Here is an 18,831-nt window from a genome sequence, read left to right as displayed (position 1 = left end):
AAAAATGCGCTAAAACTAGGTATTCCTATATACATTTTAAATGCACAAAAAACTTTTAAATTTTAGCATATTACACATTTTTCCCTGCTCTAAATATAACAGTTCAGATGCTAACGTGGCAATTTGAAAGAAAACTTCATTTGCTTCCTTCAGTTCAGTTCTGTTCAGTTCAGTCACTCAGTCGTGTCCGACTCTTTGCGACCCCATGAATCGCAGCACGCCGTGCCTCCCTGTCCATCACCAACTCCCGGAGTTCACTCAGACTCGCATCCATCAAGTCAGTGATGCCATCCAGCCATCTCATCCTCTGTCATCCCCTTCTCCTCCTGCCGCAAATCCCTCCCAGCATCAGAGTCTTTTCCAATGAGTCAACTCTTCGCATAAGATGGCCAAAGTACTGGAGTTTCAGCTTTAGCATCAGTCCTTCCAAAGAAATCCCAGGACTGATCTCCTTCAGAATGGACTGGTTGCATCTCCTTGCAGTCCAAGGGACTCTCAAGAGTCTTCTCTAACACCACAGTTCAAAAGCATCAGTTCTTTGGTGCTCAGCTTTCTTTATAGTCCAACTCTCAAATCCATACATGACCACTGGAAAAAACATAGCCTTGACTAGACAGACCTTTGCTGGCAAAGTAATGTCTCTGCTTTTGAATATGCTATCTAGGTTGGTCATAACTTTTCTTCCAAGGAGTAAGCATCTTTTAATCTCATGGCTGCAATCACCATCTGCAGTGATTTTGAAGCCCCCCCTAATAAAGTCTGACACTGTTTTCCCATCTATTTCCCATGAAGTGATGGGACCAGATGCCATAATCTTCGTTTTCTGAATGTTGAGCTTTAAGCCAACTTTTTCACTCTCCTATTTCACTTTCATCAAGAGGCTTTTTAGCTCCTCTTCACTTTCTGCCATAAAGGTGGTGTCATCTGCATATCTGAGGTTCTTGATATTTCTCCCGGCAATCTTGATTCCAGCTTGTGCTTCTTCCAGCCCAGCTTTTCTCATGATATACTCTGCATTTAAGTTAAATAAGCAGGGTGACAATATACAGCCTTGACATATTCCTTTTCCTATTTGGAACCAGTCGGTTGTTCCATGTCCAGTTCTAACTCTTGCTTCCTGACGTGCATATAGGTTTCTCAAGAGGCAGGTCAGGTGGTGTGGTATTCCCATCTCTCTCAGAATTTTCCACAGTTTATTGTGATCCACACAGTCAAAGGCTTTGGCATAGTCAATACAGCAGAAATAGATGTTTTTCTGGAACTCTCTTGCTTTTTTGATGATCCAGTGGATGTTGGCAATTTGATCTCTGGTTCCTCTGCCTTTTCTAAAACCAGCTTGAACATCAGGAAGTTCACGGTTCACGTATTGCTGAAGCCTGGCTTGGAGAATTTTGAGCATTACTTTACTAGCATGTGAGATGAGTGCAGTTGTGCGGTAGTTTGAGCATTCTTTGGCATTGCCTTTCTTTGGGATTGGAATGAAAACTGACCTTTTCCAGTCCTGTGGCCACTGCTGAGTTTTCCAAATTTGCTGGCATATTGAGTGCAGCACTTTCACAGCGTCATCTTTCATGATTTGAAATAGCTCAGGTGGAATTCTATCACCTCAACTAGCTTTGTTCGTAGTGATGCTTTCTAAAGCCCACTTGACTTCACATTCTAGGATGTCTGGCTCTAGGTGAGGGTCACACCATCATGATTATCTTGGTCGTGAAGATCTTTTTTGTATAGTTCTGTGTATGCTTGCCACCTCTTCTTAATATCTTCTGGTTCTGTTATGTCCATACCATTTCTGTCCTTTATCGAGCCCATCTTTGCGTGAAATGTTCCCTTGGTATCTCTAATTTTCTTGAAGAGATCTCTAGTCTTTCCTATTCTGTTGTTTGCCTATTTCTTTGCATTGATGGCTGAGGAGGGTGAGGATGGCTTTCTTATCTCTTCTTGCTACTCTTTGGAACTCTGCATTCAGATGCTTATCTCTTTCCTTTTCTCCTTTGCTTTTCGCTTCTCTTCTTTTCACAGCTATTTGCTTGCACATGTGATATGAAAACGGAATTATTCTGTTCTACTGTCCTCCAAACTCTACCTGACCCACATGAAAACAGGCGGTTGAGTTTAGGGGTCGAGTGTGGATTTGGGAATAAAGTGTAAACTTTATTCTAACCTCACCTCTCCACTTACCAGTCCCCTCACATGGACTGGTTACTCAACACCTGAAGTTCTATTTTCCACAATTGTAAAATGGGGATAAATAGCTACCTCACAAAGTTCTAGAAGATTAAATGACACCGTGCATTTCAGTCGCTTATCACAGTCCCTCCTAATAATGTGGCAGTTGCTATTTGTTAATTGCTGGTGGTGTGGAGGAAGTGTGTTAATTCCCGTGATCCTACAGCACTGTGAAGTGCATGTTACTATGTCCTTATTTTGTAAAAAAGGAAACAAAGACCCAGAGAAGAGTAAATGATAATTATTTAATTATATATCATAATTACATATCATCATTTGCATGACCTGCTTTTACTGCATGATAGTAGCTTTGATAACATTTTACTACTAAAAAGAAGGAAGCTTTTTGTTTTTAAAGGTCTGCTTAAGTTTGTTGTGTTTTATCTAACAGAGTGGATAGGAGAGGGACAGTCTCTGATTCTTTTCTCTTACCTGTCAGTGTCTCAGCCCAGCCTGTTTCAGAAAGTGAAGAAGGGAGATAACTTTAGGTCATGAAATTGAGGAGAGGTACCATAAAGGAAATTTGCTGAGAAAGGAGACCAAGAGTAAGAATAAGCGTTCTTTTCATGACCTCCACTGGGAGTGTCCTTGTGGTCTTATTTACTATTTTTTGGGTGCACAACTCCAGGTCAAGATACTTGTGGGAAATGGAAAGCGCAGTGGACCAATATCCAGGATTTTCAGTGAAGGAAGGTTGGGCCCTTTCACTGAGGCCGCATGTTCTCTGAGGCTCTGGCTGACCCAGCACCCATCCTAGGTAGGACCAGTTGAATGGCTTTACCCTACAGGTTTGCCATTTTTCCCTGAAATCTATGAGCTGAATCACTTCTGAAGGACTTTACGTTGCCACCCTCACCCAGCTGTCTTGTTTATTTCAGAAGCATGGTGTTTTCAAAGGCAGTAATAGGTTTTCTACTGTCTGCCATATGAGGGGTGTTGCGTTCAGTTCTTGTTTTTGCTTTTAAGAGGGGTCTTGTCAGTGACAGTGACGGGTGGCAACTGGATCACACGAACATGGTCAGATTTCATCTCCCTTATTCTGGACTTAGAGTCAGTTCTCAAGGAGGGTCATTAGGGAAGTGGAGTAGGTGTGTGCATCTCAACGTCTTGGGGAACAGTTCACAGATTCCCTGGTGGCTCAGCTGGTAAAGAATCCGCCTGCAATGCAGGAGACCTGGGTTTGATCCCTGGGTTGGGAAGATCCCCTGGAGATGGGAACTGCTAACCCACTTAAGTATTCTGGCCTGGAGAATTCCATGGACTGTATAGTTGATGGGGTCACATAGAGTTAGCCACGACTGAGAGACTTTCACTTTCGCAGATTCTTTGAGAGAGAAAAGAGGAATCAGGGCATTAGAAAAGGCAAATTTGGAGAACTCTTAGGGGGAGGTTAAAGTATTTCTGGAAAGTAGACCCAGGATTGGTGGGTGGAAGTTATGAGAAGGTGGATATTCCTTAAAGCAATCAAAGGAAAAGCTGCTCACCAATGAAAAGGGTCCAAAAGGGGTATATGTTCCTACATGAAGTGGTGAAGTTCTCAGTATCAGAAGTGCCTGGACTGTTTCCTGAAAACCGCTGTTCTATGCAGAATATTGGAGCAAATTAATTCTGAAGTCCTTGTAAAAGGAATAAACCATCATAGAAAATTGAAATCTGTCTGGTTACCATTCTCTGTGTTAGCTTCCACTCCTCACAAATAAGCTCCTAGAATATAGCAGTCCTATTTTTGTGGGAGTACCTTTTTCCTTCATCAGTTCACTGAGAATACTGAATATATTGTAGGATTTTTTTTTTTTAACACTGAATGTTTCAGAGTTTTTCTGTAATAGTTCTTAAAATTCAGTGTTTTGGAGTTTTTTTCTGTAATAGTTCTTGTCTTTTTTAAAAAATTCTTTCTTTCTAACCTTTGCAGTAAATTCCACGTGTTGCTGTGCCAATGTTTATTTAGCCATTTCTTTTACCACTAGTTTTTTGTTCTTATCAAACAGGTAATCATAAACATTCTCGACCACCCCTCCGTGTATTTCTCTGTAATAACCATCTAAGGGTTTTTTGAATTCTGCTTCTGACTAAGGAGTGGAAAAGTTATCAATTATGATTCCCCCTTGCAAAGGCAGAGAAATCATAGTAGATATTGAAAAGGTGAATCCAGACATTCTGGGTGGCACACTTGGAAACAAAATAGGAATGATTATCACACGCTTTTATAAAACCACAGTAGCTTATTGTGTTTCTGGTGGTTTCAGACACATAAATTTATTCTGCCACCTCACAGAGCGATTAGCTTGAGCAGGCCTTTTTTGTCGCCCCTCTTTCTATCTGGCAGAATCTGGAACAGTGGTGAGCATATACTGGGCCCTTTGGTGCATAACAGTTGGATTTCCTCTTGTTCTGTCCTGAAGGAGGAGGGAAAAGGCACTAAAGCCTGAAGCAGGGTTTGCTGGAGGGTGGCAGGGGGACCACCTGAATTCCAGGCCCCTAGCGTCCTGGTTAACAATGCTGATTCCTGAGCCAGCCTCCAGACTATCAGGGATATAGCTGGGGACCCACGGTTATTATGCTCCCCAAGTAATCTGACCGACACACACCTAGTCTGAGAGGTTATTTCAAAGGTCCAGGAGGGCCACACTCGACAAGCCTACAGCAGAGGGAAGATTTTTTCTGGGAAGGAAGAAATTACTGTTGATAAGATTAAGAATTTTTTTTTCTCTTTTCTGAAAATTTTAGATTAATCCTTAGCTGAAAATAGTTTTGATAGTGTTAGGACCATTGTCTGGGTAGGTCTTACTCAACCTCTGGTTATCACGTGTGTGCTATGCATCATTATTAGATGAAGCTTTATTAGATGGGTGTGATTTCTGTCTTCTGTTGAAAGCTAGCAATTATGTATAATATTCTTAAAATGCTGTATTTATATTTATCTACCTTTTTTTCCCCCAGGCTGCTCTTTATGGATGTGGCTGCTGGGCTGAAAATACTGGAGCTCATAATCCCTACTCCACAGCTGTGAGTACCTCAGGTATTTGCTGCTTTCATGACCATTTTTCATTACCTCAACCTCGTAGGTCATTTATTGATTGAAAACAGTGTTTTTATGTAAACACAAAGTATGTACTAAGACACCTCATGAACCAGAAAATTGATGCTCGAAAGATCTTCAATACTTAGGAATGTTTGAGAATTGTTTTACAACATAAGTATCGCAGTGTAAATGGTTTGCTAACATTTTCAATACAACTTTGGGGTTAACTAAAATTTAATTATATTTTTCATGGATTTTTTTCCCCCTAATGACTCATTATAGTGCCAAATTTGGGTCAAAATGATATAAAAGTAGCAAGGCATTTAAAAGACTAAAAGGTCGTTTCTTGAGTAAAATGTTGACATAAATCTTACAAGGTGTATTTCAAAATGTATATCATGGCATACACTTTTGATAAAAGGTAGGTCCTCTTTTTGTATTTGTATTAGAAGAGTCTTTATCATTCAGAAATGTGTGTGTGTGTGTGTGTCTTGGGAGAGTGGATTTGGGTGGGCAGAATAGTTGTTGTCTAGATCCAGGTTTTCATATGCTTATGCCAGATATACTTGAAGCTCATGATGTGGTTGATACGTGTGGTTGACATAATAATATTGGTTCACCCACTTTGCCGTGTCATCTCTCAAGTCCGAATCCTAGGACTTTGTGCCGGATATCCTCAGGCTTTCTCAGGAGGGTGGGTAGGTATGGCTGCCCTTCCTTCCTTTCTCTCTCTGGTTTCTTCCGCATTGTTTTCTGCCCTGCCACACTGCCCAGCCACCCAGTCCAGTCGCCGTCCTCTCCGGCTTACTCCTGCCTCTCTGGGGTCCCTACTGCTAGTGTAGATCCTGGACCTCTCTTGGTTTGTCCCGCTCCCTTGGCCTGCTCCGTCTTCTTCCCACTGCTAGTAGCCCCAGGCGGGGGCCTCTGCCAGCCTTTCCTCGTCTCACTGTGGGCTTCCTCTCGGTGATCTGGTGCTGTCTCAGTGGTTATCTCTTAGAGTGCTGGTTTCCATGTCCATCCCCACTCTGGGCTTCATGCTTGAAGTCCGCCTTAGTTCTTTCTGCCTTCCTGTTGGACAAATCCCTGTGGGTATCATGTATGCACATGAGGTTCAGCAGCACAAATAAACACCTTTTTTCCCTTATTCCCACACTGTGGCAACCTTTCTCCTGTATTCTCTGCCTCTCTTATTGCCATCACTATTTTGGGCTTCCCTGGTGGCTCAGCTGGTAAAGAATCCACCTGCAGTATGGGAGACCTGAGTTCAATCCCTGAGTTGGGAACATCCCCTAGAGAAGAGAATGGGTCCCCACTCCAGTATTCTGGCCTGTAGAATTCCATGGACTGTATAGTTCACAGGGTGGCAAAGAGTTAGACGTGACTGAGTGACTTTCACTTTCCGTAACCTATTTAATCAGACTTGAATTATTGGCACCATTCTCAAACTTGTATCTTCTTTCCATTTCTTCTGACCTGACCCTGTTAGTTCAGACCCCTCAACTGCCTACCTGTTGTAACAGCTTCGTGACCTTGATCCTTTTCTTGCATTGGTGGAAATATTTGATTTTGAGCCACTGAGGTGAAGTTCAAACACAAATTAATGTTGAATCTAAATCATGCTAATATAATAGACCAAAAATTGTTTTCTAATTTGAAAAGATGAGCACAAGGTAATAATATGAGTTAATTTTTAATTTAATATTGCTGGCACATGAAAATCTTTACACATAATACTTAGGAATTAGTGAACTGAATTAATGCATAATTATATATGCATAATTAAATATGGCCCATGTCTATGGAAAATTGTGGTATTTGAATAAATAAAAGTCTAAAACAGATGATTCATTGTTTCATTTTCCTAAAGAAGTATCAGTTGGTATCATGTGTGGTGTTGACTTTATTTTTGGTCCATATGTATTTCAGCAAGTTGGTCTGTTGCTTTTTAAATGTTACTCCTATATCTGCATGTTCAGTTCAGTTCAGTCGCTCAATTGTGTCCGACTGTTTGCAATCCCATGAATCGCAGCATGCCAGGCCTCCCTGTCTATCACCAACTCCCGGAGTTCACTCAGACTCGCGTCCATCGAGTCAGTGATGCCAGCCAGCCATCTCATCCTCTGTCGTCCCCTTCTCCTCCTGCCCCCAATCCCTCCCAGCATGTTAGGAGACCTGAATTCTACTTTAAGCTGGAATTCTGAGAGCCTGCTTGACTGTGTCACTTTGGAAAAGAAATTCAGTCTCCTTGGGGTTGTCCATCTCCCTTCTTTTTTGAATTGGTGATGTGAAAGGTGGAATAGGAGTGTACTTTATGGGTTTCATTCTGTTAAGTAGAATGCAGTAGGGGGGTAAGCTTAAATTGTAAAAATAAGGTCTTTCACCCTTCCCCTTGAATATTTCCTTATTTGCCCATCTCATATCCACTGAAGATAGTTTTATATGATTAAAGATAACTTTAGGTTTCTAGTCCAAGATATTTAGTGTAGATGTTTAGCTTTGATGCCCAGCCTATCATGTTATAGTCTTCTTAAGTTTAAGGACTAAGATCTTAATGACCCAGATAACCATGATGTTATGGTTATTCATCTAGAGCCAGACATCCTGGAATGTGAAGTCAAGTGGGTCTTAGGAAGCATCACTATGAACAAAGCTAGTGGACGTGATGGAATTCCCACTGAGCTATCTCAACTCCTAAAAGATGATGCTGTTAAAGTGCCACACTCAATATGCTAACAAATTTGGAAAACTCAGGTGTGGCACAGGACTGGAAAAGGTCAGTTTTCATTTCAATCCCAAAGAACAACAATGCCAAAGAATGTTCAAACTACCACACGATTGCACTCATTTCACACGCTAGCAAAGTAATGCTTAAAATTCTCCAAGCCAACAGTATGTGAAATAAGTATTTCCAGATGTTCAAGGTGAATTTAGAAAAGGCAGAGGAACCAGAGATCAAATTGCCAACATCTGTTGGATCGTCGAAAAAGCAAGAGAGTTCCAGAAAAACATCTTCTTCTGCTCCATTGACTACACTAAAGCCTTTGACTGTGTGGATCACAACAAACTGTGGAAAATTCTTCAAGAGATGGGAATACCAGACCACCTTACTTGCCTCCTGAGAAACCTGTGTGCAGGTCAAGAAGCAACAGGTAGAACCAGATATGGAACAATGGGCTGGTTCCAAATTGGGAAAGGAATAAGTCAGGCTGTATATTGTCACTCTACTTATTTAACTTCTATGCAGAGTACATCCTGTGAAATGTTAGGTGATGAAGCACACACTGGAATCAAGATCGCCAGAAGAAGTATCAATAACCTCAGATATGCAGATGACACCACCCTTATGGCAGAAAACGAAGAGGAACTAAAGAGCCTCTTGATGAAAGTGAAAGAGGAGAGTGAAAAAGCTGGCTTAAAACTCAACATTCAAAAAATAAAGATCATGGCATTCAGTCCCATCACTTCTTGGCAAATACGTGGGGAAACAATGGAAACAGTGACAGACCTTATTTTTTTGGGCTCCAAAATCACTGCAGATGGTGACTGCAGCCATGAAATTGAATGACACTTGCTCCTTGGAAGAAAAGCTATGACCAACCTAGACAGCATATTAAAAAGCAGAGACATTACTTTGCTGACAAGGGTCTGTTTAGTCAAAGCTATGGTTTTTCCAGTAATCATGTATGGATGTGAGAGTTGGACCATGAAGAAAGCTGAGTGCCGAAGAATTGATGCTTTTGAACTGTAGTATTGGAGAAGACTCCTGAGAGTCCCTTGGATTGCAAGGAGATCAAATCAGTCAGTCCCAAAGGAAATCAGTCCTGCATATTCATTGGAAGGACTGATGCTGAAGTTGAAGCTCCAGTACTTTGGCCACTTGATGCAAAGAGCTGACTCATTAGAAAAGACCCTGATTCTGGGAAAGATTGAGGGCAGGAGGAGAAGGGGATGACTGAGAATGAGATGGTTGAATGGCATCACTGACTCAATGGACATGAGTATGAGCAAGCTCCAGGGGATGGTGAAGGACAGGGAAGCCTGGAGTAGTGCAGTCAGTGGGGTCACAAAGAATCAGACACGACTGAGGGACTGAACAACAAGTCATCAGCCAACAGAACATGAGGATAATAGAGCAGGTCTCCAGTTCTTTCCATCTGTGATTGCTTCATTCTTGTTTCTCCTGGGGCTGCTGCTATGAGGTTGACAACGGAAACACATGGCAGAGTTGGCGGAAGAAAGGTGGAACACAGAATTTTGCAATTTTTTTGGTCCAAAAAAAAAAAAGGACATATCCCTTAGGCTATTGCAGAAAATCCAGAGACCTGGCCTACATTTTAGTTTTATAGTTCTTGGTAGATGATTATTGAGAGACAGAGGGAAGATAGCTAGTTATGGTTAAAGTAGGACTCTCCTAAGGCCAGACAGGTGATGTGGTTATTAGCCTGAAGGATAAACTCCAGCATCTTGTGGGGAAGAAGTTAGAGGGCAGGAGCTCACCTTGCAAACCCTGACTAACATTCTGGCATCTTGGAAATTTGCTGAGCTTGAGAGGGAGGAAAGGAAATATGTAGGTTCTTGTTCAGATTCTTGATTCACTGGCTGAGACATCCTAGCAAGTAGTTATTTATACAACACGAATAGTATTATCTTAATATCCATGAGGATTTAATGAGCTGACCTATGATCTCTAGAACTTATTCATCTTGCATAACTGAACCTTGTGAATATTGAATGGCAACTCTCCATTTTCCTCTTCATGAACTCTGGCGGTCACTGTTTTACTCTCTGCTTCTGTGAGTCTGACTATTTTAGGTACCTTATCTAAGTGGAATCGTGCAATGTCTGTCCGTCTGTGACTGGCTTATTTCACTGAGCATAATGTCTTCTGGGTTCATCAGTGTTATTGTGTGTGGCAGGATTTCCTTCTTTTTAAAGGCTGAATAATATTCTTATATGAATATACCATATTTTCTTTACTTGCTCCAAGGACATTAGGTTGTTTCCACATCCTGGCTGTTGTGAATAATGATGCAGCTAATGTGGGCATGCGGATACCTCTTTGAGATCTTGATTTCAATTCTTTTGGATAAATACCCAGAAGTGGAACTGCTGGATCCTGTGATAGTCCCATTTAGCTTTTTGAGGAACCTCCATACTGTTCTCTATAGCAGCTGAACCATTTTACGTTCCTACCTCCTATATATGAGAGTTCACATATCTCGGCATCCTCACCAACATTTGTCTCTTGTCTTTTTGGTAATATCCATTTTAACAAGTGTGAGGTGATATCTTGTGGTTTTCTGTTGCACTTCCCAGATGATTAATGATGTTGAACACTTTTTCATGTACCTATTGACCATTTCTATGTCTTTGGAGAAATGTCAAAGTCCTTTGCCCATGTTTTGATATTGATCTTGTGTTTTTTTTCCCCCCTGCTGTTGAGTTGTAGGAGATCTTTGTCTATTTTGGATATTAATACCTTGTCAGTTATGTGGTTTGCAAGTATTTCCTCCCATTCCATAAGTGTCCTCTTTGTACTGTTGCTTATTGCCTTAGCTGTGTTGAAGCTTTTTAGATTGACATAAACCTCCTTGTCTGTTTTTGCTTTTGTTGCCAGTACATTTACCATAATATCCTAGAACAAAATATGCCCATGTAAGACACTTACACTAGAGGGGAGAAGACTGCCAGTTATATTATGACACACGGCTTTGTCACCACTTAACACACGGCTAGCTATTACTTCGCAAGTATTGAATTGGGGGTGTTCTCCCAACAAGAAGTATTTGCTTCCCTGATAACAAGGTTGTGCTTCTTTGCCATTTCCATGCATTCCTATTTATGTAATCACTTTTTGTTTGAATTCTGTATCAGACTGTAATCCTTTTGAAGACATTGAAAATGGCAGTTAAACTCAACACATGGAGTTCCAGCGTGGAATGCAACTCAGCAGAAGGGTCAGCAAGGGTTAGCAGATGGGAGCAGCTGACCTCCAGAGGCAGAGCTGGCTGTGTCCCAGCTGCTGCCTGCAGCAGAGCCGTGGGAAGATGCCATCAACTGCAGTGTACCTCCTGATTTCTGAAAATTTTAGATGGGAAAAAAGAGTGTGCCCTTCTTTTATTCTCAGTGTTTTTTGTGAAAATAAATAGTTTGTAGCTTTCTTTAAGCAGTGGCGTAAGCTCTTGAGAAGGGGCTCTGTGAGTATATTTGTGTTTTCTGAGTGCCTGGCACAGGGCTTTGCACTTAGTAAATGCTTCGTAGACAAAATTAAAAAATGTGTGTGTATGGGCAACAATATTATAATCATCAGCCTTGTTAAGAGACTGGAACATAATTATTCCAGCCAATAAAAAGAAAGGATAGTTATGTAATGTGGTAGAGGTGCTAATTATTGCATGATGGCAATCATATTACAGGAAATAAATGTATGAAATTAACATGTTGTACACCTTAAATGTATACAATGTTACATGACAAGTATATTTCACTGAAAAAGAGAGAAATGTGTATGTGATTCTTCCCTCTCGTAGAAGGATTCTAAGATTATCCACCATGAAATTTCCTTAAACGGCATTTTTAAATTTGATTTAATTTGCCAGAATCGGATTCACACATAATTTTTCAGTAACACATCAGATGTGTAATATAAGATACATCTGTGGTCTTTCTCTGGCTATGGAAAGAAAGAGCAGATCGAGGATTACAAGATCAGAAGGAGGGAAAAAGCAAGAGATTAAGTTTATGCTCTGGCTGACCTTAACATTGGTCTTCTGTTACTTGTCTGTGCCGTCTGGTTTTTTTCTTAAAGAGAAATAGCAAGTCCGGGGGTTTTATGGCAGCTGACTAGCGATCAGGAGACAGCAGCTGCAGTCTCCCTTTCCTGGTGTTCTGTCACGAAGAACAGTCTGCTACCCGAGAGGAACCCTGGTGATTTCTGACTTTCTGGGTTCTTCGATTTTCCTGGTCTTAGCTGTTTCAGAAATCAGAGGGTGGTGAGGGGATGGCCCTGGCTTGTTAAGAGTAGGTTCAAAGATGGATGGGATAAAAAAATGTGAAGAATGAGACCAGGCTGCTGCTTTGATATTAATATTTCTCAGCCAGTGATTGGAGCCTCTTCTGCAAGGGTGGGGAAGTATGTCAGTATGTCACCCCTTCTCGACTCTTTCTCCTAACCAGCAGCCGCAGGTCTGCCTCTGCCCCTCTGTGGGAGGTTTCCTGTGCATCTGTGCTTCCCAGATGCTTTGTCAGGAGGGCACAGGGCTGGCTTCTCTCTGAGGGTGGAGCCCCAAGAGCCAGTGGGACCTTACTGCTGAGACATCTACATGTGTCCTGGAGTTTGTGGTTTCTGTGGCCCAGGAGGGATGGGGAGGCAGGCAGGAGTCCATGCTTCTGTTTCCTTCTCGGGAGTATCTGTTATTTCTCTTTCGTGCTCTGTCTGTCACAAGCGCTTTTGGCAGCTCAGTCTCTTGATTATCATGAATAAAAGCCCTGTTCTACTCTGGACCCTGGGTGCAGATCACCTAGGGGTCCAGCCTCCTTTCCAACTCTTTCCCCTATTTTGTAGCAGCCTTTAAAGGTGAATCTTCAAGGAGTTGCCTGAATTTCATGTCTGTTATTTTACTTAGTCTTTTCCACTCACTGAACCTTTTTTTTTTTTTTTTTTTTTTTAGTAAATATTTCTTTCTTTTTGGCTGTGCTGAGTCTTCACTGCTGAGCAGGCTTTTCTTTTGTTGCAGTAAACGAGGGCTTCTCTCTACTTGCAGCGTGCAGGCTTCTCATTGCGGTGGCTTCTCTTGCTGCTGAGCACAGGCTCAGTAGTTGTGGCTCATGGGCTATGTTGTTGCATGGCATGTGGGATCTGCTCGGATCAGGGATGGAAGCCGTGTCTCCTGCGTTGGCAGGTGAATTCTCCGCCACTGAGCCAGCAGGGAAGTCCACTCATTGACTCTCGTATACACTTTAGTTGGGCCTCTTCCTCCCTTCTACCAGTCTGCTCTTGTCAAGATTTTTAGTCACCTCCAAAGCCCAGTAGTCATCCGTTAGTCTTGTAAGCAGTGTGTCACAGAGTTGCTTGAATGACTTGCTCCCTGGAAAATCCTATTTTTGATAGACTTCCAGAGCATCCAACACGAATGGTTTTCTTCCCACCTCACTGGCTGCTATTCTCCGCCTCCTTCGTTACTGTTTCTCATCTCCCTGACCTCTCAGTGACCCGAGGCCTAGCCCTCTACCTTTTCTGTGTCTTTGAATACTCGCTGCCTCGGTGTTCTCATCCAATCCAATGGCTAAGTACCATATATATGCTGACTCCCACCTTTTAATCTCTACCTTGGGCCTCTTCCCAGAACTTGGTTTTTTAACTGCTTCTCAAAGCCCCCACCTGTGTGTGTAAATAGGCAACTCAGTTCAGTTCAGTTCAGTCGCTCAGTCATGTCTGACTCTTGTGACCCCATGAACTGCAGCACGCCAGTCCTCCCTATCCATTGCCAACTCCCAGACTTCATCCAAACTCATGTCCATTGAGTCGGTGATGCCATCTGACCATCTCATCCTCAGTCGTCCCCTTCTCCTCCTGCCTTCAGTCTTTCCCAGCATCAGGGTCTTTTCCAATGAGTCAGCTCTTCACATCAGGTGGCCAAATTAGTGGAGCTTCAGCTTCAGCATTGGTCCTCCCAATGAATAGCTCATCCAACTATGAGCTCTTGATGTTGCCCTTCCCTCCCCTACCTGCTTCTCCACACAGCAAAGGGCACCTGTAGCCTCCCATTATGTCAGGCCAAAATCTTGGAGTCATGTCTGACCCTCTCTTCTATCTCAACCATGTCCACTCCAGCAACAAACCCTCTCTACTCTCCTCTCTGCTGCTGCTAAGTCACTTCAGTTGTGTCCAACTTTGTGTGACCTCATAGACGGCAGCCCACCAGGCTCCCCCATCCCTGAGATTCCCCAGGCAAGAACACTGGAGTGGGTTGCCATTTCCTTCTCCAATGCATGAAAGTGAAAAGGGAAAGTGAAGTCGCTCAGTTGTGTCCAACCCTCAGCTACCCCATGGACTGCAGCCTTCCAGGCTCCTCCGTCCATGGGATTTTCCAGGCAAGAGTACTGGGAGTGGGGTGCCATTGCCTTCTCCGACTCTCCTCTCTTAAGTGTATTTAAAATCCAGCCACTTCATAACACACTGGCTGCCATCAGCAGCTTCAGATGCTATCGTCTCTGATCTGGGTTGTTGCAGGAGCGCCCAGCTGGCCCCTTGTTTTCTGCTCCTTTTCCCCTTTATTCAGTTCTCAGCAACTCCTCAAGCAGTTGATGTTTAAACCTAACTCAAATCGTGTGTCATTCCTCCTCTTGAACTGGCCAGCATGTCCCATCTTAGAGAAGGGCCACAGCCTTTACTCAGGGCCTGTGAGGTGCTGCCCACCTTCCCCTCAGGCTGCAGCTCCGGCTTTTCCTGTCTGCTCACTCAGCCGCTTCCCTGTGCTCGGACTTGCCAGGGACACTCCCACTCTGCCTGCATCCTTCCTTTCCCTTCAAATGTCTACCCTGAGAGTCTTGGGCTACCCAGGTGGCACTACTGATAAAGAACCCACCTGCCAATGCGGGAGATGTAAGAGATGAGGATTTTCTCTATCACTGTTGGTGGGAATGCAGACTAGTGCAGCCACTATGGAGAACAGTGTGGAGAGTCCTTAAAAACCTGGAAGTAGAACTGCCTTATGACCCAGCAGTCCCACTGCTGGGCATACACACCAAGGAAACCAGAATTGAAAGAGACACATGTACCCCAATGTTCATTGCAGCACTGTTTACAATAGCTAGGACATGGAAGCAACCTAGATGTCCATTGGCAGATGAACGGATAAGAAAGCTGTGGTACATATACACAATGGAATATTACTCAGCTATTAAAAAGAACACATTTGAATCAGTTCTAATGAGGTGGATGAAACTGGAGCCTATTATACAGAGTGAAGTAAGTCAGAAAGACGTATATATATGGAATTTAGAAAGATGGTAACAACGACCCTATATGCGAGACAGCTAAAGAGACACAGAGATAAAGAACAGACTTTTGGACTCTGTAGGCGAAGGCGAGGGTGGGATGATTTGAGAGAACAGCATTGAAACGTGTATATTACCATATGTGAAATAGATTGCCAGTCCAAATTTGATGCATGAAACAGGGCTCTCAAAGCCAGTGCACAGAGGGAGATGGGAGGGGGTTCAGGATGGGGACACGTGCACCCGTGGCTGATTCATGTCAGTGTTTGGCAAAAACCACCACAATATTGTAAAGTAATTCACCTCCAATTAAAATAAATAAATTAATTTAAAAAATACAACACACACACGCAAAGAGATGTGGATTTTGACAGGAGAGCCTGGCAGGCTGATGGTCCATAGGGTCATAAAGAGTCAGACACAACTGAAGCAACTTAGCTCGCACGCATGCACCTGAGTATCTACACCCCTGCCTCCACCTCATCAGCTCGTCTTCCTCAACCACTCCATTTTAAACATGTAAATCTTCCCTCAGTAACATCCCTCAGCCCCCTCCCACATTTTATTTTTTCCCATAGAATGTATCCTGTCTAACATATCTTTTGTGTCTTTCTGTTATCTTTATAGTCTTCTTCTCTCTGCTATATGAAACTCCATGAAGGTAGAGATTTTCCTCAGCTTTGTTCCCTGATGTCTGCATGGTGCTCATCCACCAGAGTCTCTGATGCTTTTTGAATGAATTGATGTGAATTGATATGAACAAACAGATATACTGGGGTGTGTCTTAGCTCAGACTGCTATAACAAAATACCATAGGCTGCGTGGCTTACACATTTATTTCTCCAAGTTCTGGAGGCTAGGAAGTCCAGGATCATGGTGCCAGCAGATTCAGTTCCTTCTGGCTTGCTGCTGGCCAGTTTTTTGCTATGTCATCACATGGTGGAAAGAGAGAGAGAGAGATTGAGGCAAGGACAGAGGAAAAGAAGGAGGGAGGGAAAGAGAGAGAGGGGAAGAATGGACATGAGTGAGCTACCATCTCTCTTCCTCTTCTTCAGTTCAGTTCAGCCGCTCAGTCGTGTCCGACTCTTTGCGACCCCATGAATCGCAGCACGCCAGGCCTCCCTGTCCTTCACCAACTCCCAGAGTTCACTCAGACTCATGTCCATCGAGTCAATGATGCCATCCAGCCATCTCATCCTCTGTCGTCTCCTTCTCCTCCTGCCCACAATTCCTCAAGCATCAGAGTCTTTTCCAATGAGTCAACTCTCTGCATGAGGTGGCCAAAGTACTGGAGTTTCAGCTTTAGCATCATTCCTTCCAAAGAAATCCCAGGGCTGATCTCCTTCAGAATGGACTGGTTGGATCTCCTTGCAGTCCAAGGGACTCTCAAGAGTCTTCTCCAACACCACAGCTCAAAAGCATCAATTCTTCAGCACTCAGCCTTCTTCACAGTCCAACTCTCACATCCATACATGACTACTGGAAAAACCATAGCCTTGACTAGACGGACCTTAGTCGGCAAAGTAGTGTCCCTGCTTTTGAATATGCTATCTAGGTTGCTCATAACATTTCTTCCAAGGAGTAAGCGTCTTTTAATTTCATGGCTGCAATCACCATCTGCAGTGATTTTGGAGCCCCCCAAAATAAAGTCTGACACTGTTTCCACTGTTTCCCCATCTATTTGCCATGAAGTGATGGGACCAGATGCCATGATCTTCATTTTCTGAATGTTAAGCTTTAAGCCAACTTTTTCGCTCTCCTCTTTTACTTTCATCAAGAGGCTTTTTAGTTCCTCTTCACTTTCGGCCATAAGAATGGTGTCATCTGCATATCTGAGGTTATTGATATTTCTCCTGGCAATCGTGATTCCAGCTTGTGATTCTTCCAGCCCAGCGTTTCTCATGATGTACTCTGCATCTAAGTTAAATAAGCAGGGTGACAATATACAGCCTTGACGGACTCCTTTTCCTATTTGGAACCAGTCTGTTGTTCCATGTCCAGTTCTAAGTGTTGCTTCCTGACCTGCATACAGATTCCTCAAGAGGCAGGTCAGGTGGCCTGGTATTCCCATCTCTTTCAGAATTTTCCACAGTTTATTGTGATCCACACAGCCAAAGGCTTTGGCATAGTCAATAAAGCAGAAATATATGTTTTTCTGGAACTCTCTTGCTTTTTCGATGATCCAGTGGATGTTGGCAATTTGATCTCTGGTTCCTCTGCCTTTTCTAAAACCAGCTTGAACATCAGGGAGTTCACGGTTCACGTATTGCTGAAGCCTGGCTTGGAGAATTTTGAGCATTACTTTACTAGCGTGTGAGATGGGTGCAATTGTGCGGTAGTTTGAGCATTCTTTGGAATTGCCTTTCTTTGGGATACTAATCCCATCTTGGTGGTGCCCACCCTCATGACCTCATAAAACCCTAATTACCTCCCGAAAGGCACCACCACCACCTTAGGGTTAGGGCTTCAACATCACCTTTGTGGGGGCACAACAGGTGGGGTGGGTTAGGTCATGCTCAGCTGAGTTAGGGCTGAGGGGAGGTAAGTACAGAGTTGAAAGCGGTGTGTTCTGATGAGAACAGAAGATCCCTGAAGAAGAGGGGTGAGTGCAAGGTGTGTGGATCTTAACCTGGGGTCTTATTGGGTGATCTCTGGATGGTCTTGACTAAGTATTGAAGTTTTCTTTTGTATGAAGAGGGGGACCCTTTGAAGAGGGAGATGCTCATTCTTTTGCAAAAGAGGTGAAGACAGAATTTTTATCTTTGAGGTTGCTCTGGGATGATGAGCGATATTTCAGACAGAGGGCGCTGGTTCTTCTGGGTGGGGTCCGGGCTCTTCAGCCCATTCTAGCTTCTTTATCTGCCCTGCTAGGCAGTGCTCTTTCTCACTTAAGTGGCTGACAGTGTGGCTTCTTGGAAGCTTCTTGTCTGTATGAAACAAACTTTCATAAACTGTTATTATGAAAGCATAATAAAAAATTAAAAAGCAGAGACATTACTTTGCTGACAGAGGTCCACCTAGTGAAAGCTATGGTTTTTCCAGTAGTCATGTATGGATGTAAAGGTTGGACCATTAAGAAAGCTGAGTGCTGAAGAATTGATGCTTTTGAACTATGGTGTTGGAGAAGACTCTTGAGAGTCCCTTGGACTTCAAGATTAAACCAGTCCATCCTAAAGGAAATCAGTCCTGAATATTCTTTGGAAGGACTGATGCTGGAGCTGAAGCTCCGATACTTTGGCCACCTGATGTGAAGAACTGACTCCTTGGAAAAGACCTTGATTCTGGGAACGATTGAGGGCAGGAGGAGAAGGGGACGACAGAGGAGAAGATGGTTGGGTGGCATCACTGACTCAATGGACATGAATTTGAGCAAGCTCTGGGAGTTGGTGATGACAGGGAAGCCTGGCATGCTGCAGTCCATGAGATCACAAGGAGTCAGACATGACTGAGCGACTGGACTGAACTGAACTGAATCTTTTGCACTCAAGATTCTTAGAGGGCAGACACTTAAGCTGAAGTAATTTGGGATTTAATATGTAAATATCTTGAGAAATCTTTTTGTGTGATTTATGAGTTCTAGA

The 18,831-nt window shown here is 43.1% G+C and overlaps 1 protein-coding gene across 3 annotated transcripts in view; it reads left to right on the top strand.

Annotated features, from left to right (window-relative positions):
- TASP1 (taspase 1) overlaps nucleotides 1-18,831 on the top strand; it is a 254,444-nt gene that overhangs the window by 101,792 nt on the left and 133,821 nt on the right. For all 3 annotated transcript variants that reach the window (XM_068987337.1, XM_068987336.1, XM_068987335.1), the window contains one exon: nucleotides 5,170-5,248. In XM_068987337.1, the coding sequence (XP_068843438.1) occupies nucleotides 5,170-5,248 (79 nt within the window). The remainder of the gene's footprint in view (nucleotides 1-5,169; nucleotides 5,249-18,831) is intronic.

Source organism: Capricornis sumatraensis, chromosome 15, assembly GCF_032405125.1.
Source record: "Capricornis sumatraensis isolate serow.1 chromosome 15, serow.2, whole genome shotgun sequence".
Lineage (NCBI taxonomy): Eukaryota > Metazoa > Chordata > Mammalia > Artiodactyla > Bovidae > Capricornis > Capricornis sumatraensis.
This window is presented reverse-complemented; position numbering and strand designations above follow the sequence as displayed.